The sequence below is a fragment of the Oratosquilla oratoria genome, unplaced genomic scaffold (genome assembly GCF_046742065.1).
Source record: "Oratosquilla oratoria isolate Oo_2021 unplaced genomic scaffold, ASM4674206v1 SCAFFOLD45, whole genome shotgun sequence".
NCBI lineage: Eukaryota > Metazoa > Arthropoda > Malacostraca > Stomatopoda > Squillidae > Oratosquilla > Oratosquilla oratoria.
Genome location: NW_027467710.1, coordinates 7,498,577 through 7,502,634, shown reverse-complemented (window position 1 = coordinate 7,502,634; position 4,058 = coordinate 7,498,577). Strand labels below are relative to the sequence as shown.

Below are 4,058 nucleotides of genomic sequence, written 5' to 3'. Positions count from 1 at the left end.
CTTCGGTTGTGCAATGTCTACTCTGCTCCCGGTTTGATTAATTTACCAGCCCTTCCTATACCTACAGACAGTGGAATGATCTATATGGGGGATTTTAACGCAAGGCACCCTGCTCTTGGAGACGTATCTCCCACTCCCAACCGCGCTGGCAGGCCCCTGCTAGACTACATCCGCCGATATCGCCTAACACGTTGGGATACGGGTGGTGCCAAGATCGAGAGTATACAAGGTCTACTCAACAACTGACCAATAATTAGGTCGTTTGCGCAGTGACGTCACTAGAAGTACCTGGCCGAGGGTTCGTAGAAATTCCGGCCTCAGTCCAGGTGTGGCTGGAGTCGTGAACGTGTCTCCGTTTTCTTTTATAATATTTATGCGTAACTAAAATAACTATGCCGCCCCATTGTGCAGTTTCCGGGTGCAGAAAAACACATGTGAAAGGGTCTGAAATAACTTACCATAGATTTCCAAAGGATGAATATGTGAGAAATAAGTGGATTACGTTTTGCAAACGAGCAGAAAGGTTTAATACGGCCAATTCTTACATATGCAGCCGGCACTTTGAAGCAAATGCATTCCAGCGACATTTGAAGTACGAGTTACTTGGCATTCCCATTCCTACATCCCAAAAGAAATTTAAACCTGGAGCAGTGCCAACACTCGACTATGGTGAGTACATCTCGCAAACCATTGCCATTAGGTCACGATTTTCCTTGTTATTAGCTGTATATTGTTTTATTATGCCATACCTTTCGTGCATTTTGTATTACCACAGGTGGCACATTAACTTATATAATTGAAATAAGGAAATGCGATGTCGGTATAGTAAGAAATCTATATTTTGCAGCATCACACGTCTCGACTGCAGGTGGAGAGCAGAATGTGATCTCTGATGCAAGTCAGCCAACTCTCACCAGGTCTTCCAATAGCAGAGGTTAGTATGCAAGATTTATCAGTGCAATGAAAAAATATGTAATTCAAAGTCAGTGACGAAAAGTAATCTCGTAATGCTAGGGGCTTTCCCTATATATACTATTGCAAAATTGTAAGCAGTTTTTTTTTTTTTTTTTTTTTTTTTTTTTTTTTTTTTTTTTTTTTTTTTTTTTTTTTGCAGCATCCCACGTCTCGACTGCAGGTGGGGAGCAGATTGTGATCTCTGATGCAAGTCAGCCAACTCACACCAGGTCTTCCAATAGCAGAGGTTAGTATGCAAGATTTACCTGTGCAATGAAAAAATATGTGATTCAAAGTCAGTGACGTAAAGCAACCTCGTAATGCTAGGGGCTTTCCCTATACATACTATTGCAAAATTGTAAGCAGTTATTTTTTTTGCAGCATCCCACGTCTCGACTGCAGGTGGAGAGCAGATTGTGATCTCTGAGCCATGGCTACCAATACACAACATTTTTTATGCTAAAGGTAAGCAGTACAATTCACCACATTTGTACAAGTGTTATTAGAATAATTTTCCCTTAATATAGTTAGTTATACTTTGCAAACAAATGTCCTCATTTTTTTCTTGAAGCTTCTGCAGATTCTAAGAAATGTCCTATACCTACTTACCTGCAACTCCTCATGCCCCACCTAAAATCTTTCCCTTCCCACTTTTCTCTCTCATCGCACCCTTCCCCCCTTTTCTTCATTCCCAATAAAGGCTTACAATAGGAAATTAACTGTTAAAATCTTTTCAGAACACCCAGAAGATAGTAGTAGAAGAGATCCTACACTTGAAGAGGAAGGCATCATCCTGAGAAAAAGGAAGTTTTTTGATACATGTGAGATGACACATACTGCTTTCTTGCATGACACCATACATGCATTAAAGCAGCAGCTTGCTGTTGTTCGTATGGAAAGGGATAAACTTGTTATTGAAAACAGAAAATATCAGGAGCTTATTACTATTCTTCAAGGTAACATTAAAAGTGATATTGCCACTGTTACATCTGATATAAAAGAGAAATTAAGAGCTCACTTTTCAGATACTCAAATTAAATTACTACTTGAAGGCAAACGCAATGTAGCAAAGTGGAGCGATGAAGATCTAAGTCAAGCTGTCAATTTAAGAAGTTTGAGCACTAATGCTCATTGTTATCTAAGAAAAAACAAAAAAAACATAATCCCTTTGCCATCAATAGCCACTATTAATCGGTGGGTAGGTAAACTTAATGTTGAACCTGGTCCATTAACATCAATAGTGCACGTTTTAAGACATAAAGCTGATACTATGTCAGAGTTTGAGAGGCTTTGTGTTTTGTCCTTTGATGAGACAAGTGTATCTCAAGAGTGGTCTTATGATAAAGCTACAGATACTGTGTATGCTCCAAAACACAAAGTTCAGTGTGTTATGATCAGGGGTTTAACCAGCAACTGGAAACAGCTTGTCTACTATAACTTCGATACCGACATGTCAAAAGCTGTATTATTTGATCTTATAGTTAAATTAGAAGATGCTGGAATGATAATAGTAGCAATGGTTAATGATCTTGGCCCCACCAATGTTAAACTGTGGAACAATTTAGGCATTGATATAAATAATACTAGCTTCCAAAATCCAGCTCATCCAGATAGGCAAATTTATGTGTTTGCTGATGCTCCTCATTTACTTAAGCTCTTAAGAAACAACTTTTTTCGACCATGGTTTCACTCTCAACAGTCCCTTCAGGAACGTCACTAGCGGCAGTGTTCGAGAGCTTGTGATGAGAAGTGAATCAGATCTAAAGACAGCCCATAAAATATCATACAAGCACTTAGATGTTAAAGGAGTAAGCAGAATGAATGTAAAATTAGCTGCTCAGCTTATGTCAAACACCGTTGCAAAATCTTTGCAGTATTTTGGTCAACAAAATCTTCTTAAGAGCAAAGATTGGCAGGACACGAGCAGTTTTATTTCATTAGTTGATTCTTGGTTTGATCTATTCAATTCTAGAACACCAAATGACATAAAAAAAGCAAGAGCTGCATATGGCATTCATTTGGAGTACCAAAATCAAATTCTTTCAGAAATGTTGACTACAGCCAAAAACATGCGGGTTGGAGAAAAGGATAGCCTCTATCCATTTCAAAAGGGCATCATTTTATCATGTACCTCTTTAAGCTGCTTATTTGCAATGATAAGTCAGCGATATAATGTTAAATATATCATGACTTACAGGCTTAATCAAGATGGACTTGAACACTTTTTTGGCTGTATTAGACAAATGGGCATTGCACATCAACATCCATCCCCTGTGCACTTTAAGCATAGATTAAGATCTTTCCTTGTGGGCAGAGTCAACAAGTTATTTGGAGGGCACCATAATGTTCAGTGTGTAAATAATGACATAAATTTAACAGGATCATCCTTTTCTGATGAAAGTCCAGAAAAGCAGTCGTCTGGTAATTCAGATTTAAACTCTGAACTAATGGTGTCCTCTATGCTTTTTGCAACGCTAGACTTTGAAGACGTGGATGAAGAGGGTGAAGGGGATGATATTACCTTAGAAGAGTCCAAAGACACTCTAGAGAACTGTATTGAGATTGAAGCACTGAGGTATGTTGGGGGTTTCATTGCTAAGAAGTTCCCTCAATACAACTTTCTTGCCAGTGAAATGATAGAAAAGGAGACCTGGATAGATTTCATATGTCAAATAGAGAACGGATTAAAGTCGCCATCAGTAGATTTTTTCAAAGCACTGCAGCATATGGAAAAATTGTTTAATTGTTACCACGGAGACAAATCCTTAAAGGATGAGGTAAACTCCACATCCAAAGTGTGCACAGAAATATGCAAATATGTGAACCTACCAAGTGATGTCATAAAGTTTTTTGTTAAATGCAGACTGTATTTTCGGTTGCGAGTTTTAAACAGGAACTTATCGAACTCGCCGAGAAAAGTAAAAAATAAATTATGTAAATTGGTGAAGTGAAATAAAATCTGAAATGACTTTTGCATTGTATTCAATTCGAACCTTGGTATGCAATGTAAATTCCAAAATAATTTTAGTGTTAAAGTTTTTTTCTTGTTATCTACAATGTTTATTCTTCAATTAGTAATATAGTATGATATAGGGGTATTCAGT

The 4,058-nt window shown here is 37.8% G+C and overlaps 1 protein-coding gene across 1 annotated transcript; it reads left to right on the top strand.

The window, feature by feature from the left end:
• The first annotated feature begins 392 nt into the window (after window positions 1-392).
• LOC143023223 (uncharacterized) lies at window positions 393-2,674 on the top strand. The gene is made up of 5 exons (XM_076181743.1): window positions 393-669; window positions 848-934; window positions 1,115-1,201; window positions 1,336-1,419; window positions 1,692-2,674. Exons 1-5 carry the CDS (start codon window positions 393-395, stop codon window positions 2,672-2,674), a joined length of 1,518 nt encoding a protein of 505 aa, XP_076037858.1.
• The last annotated feature ends 1,384 nt before the right edge of the window (window positions 2,675-4,058 follow it).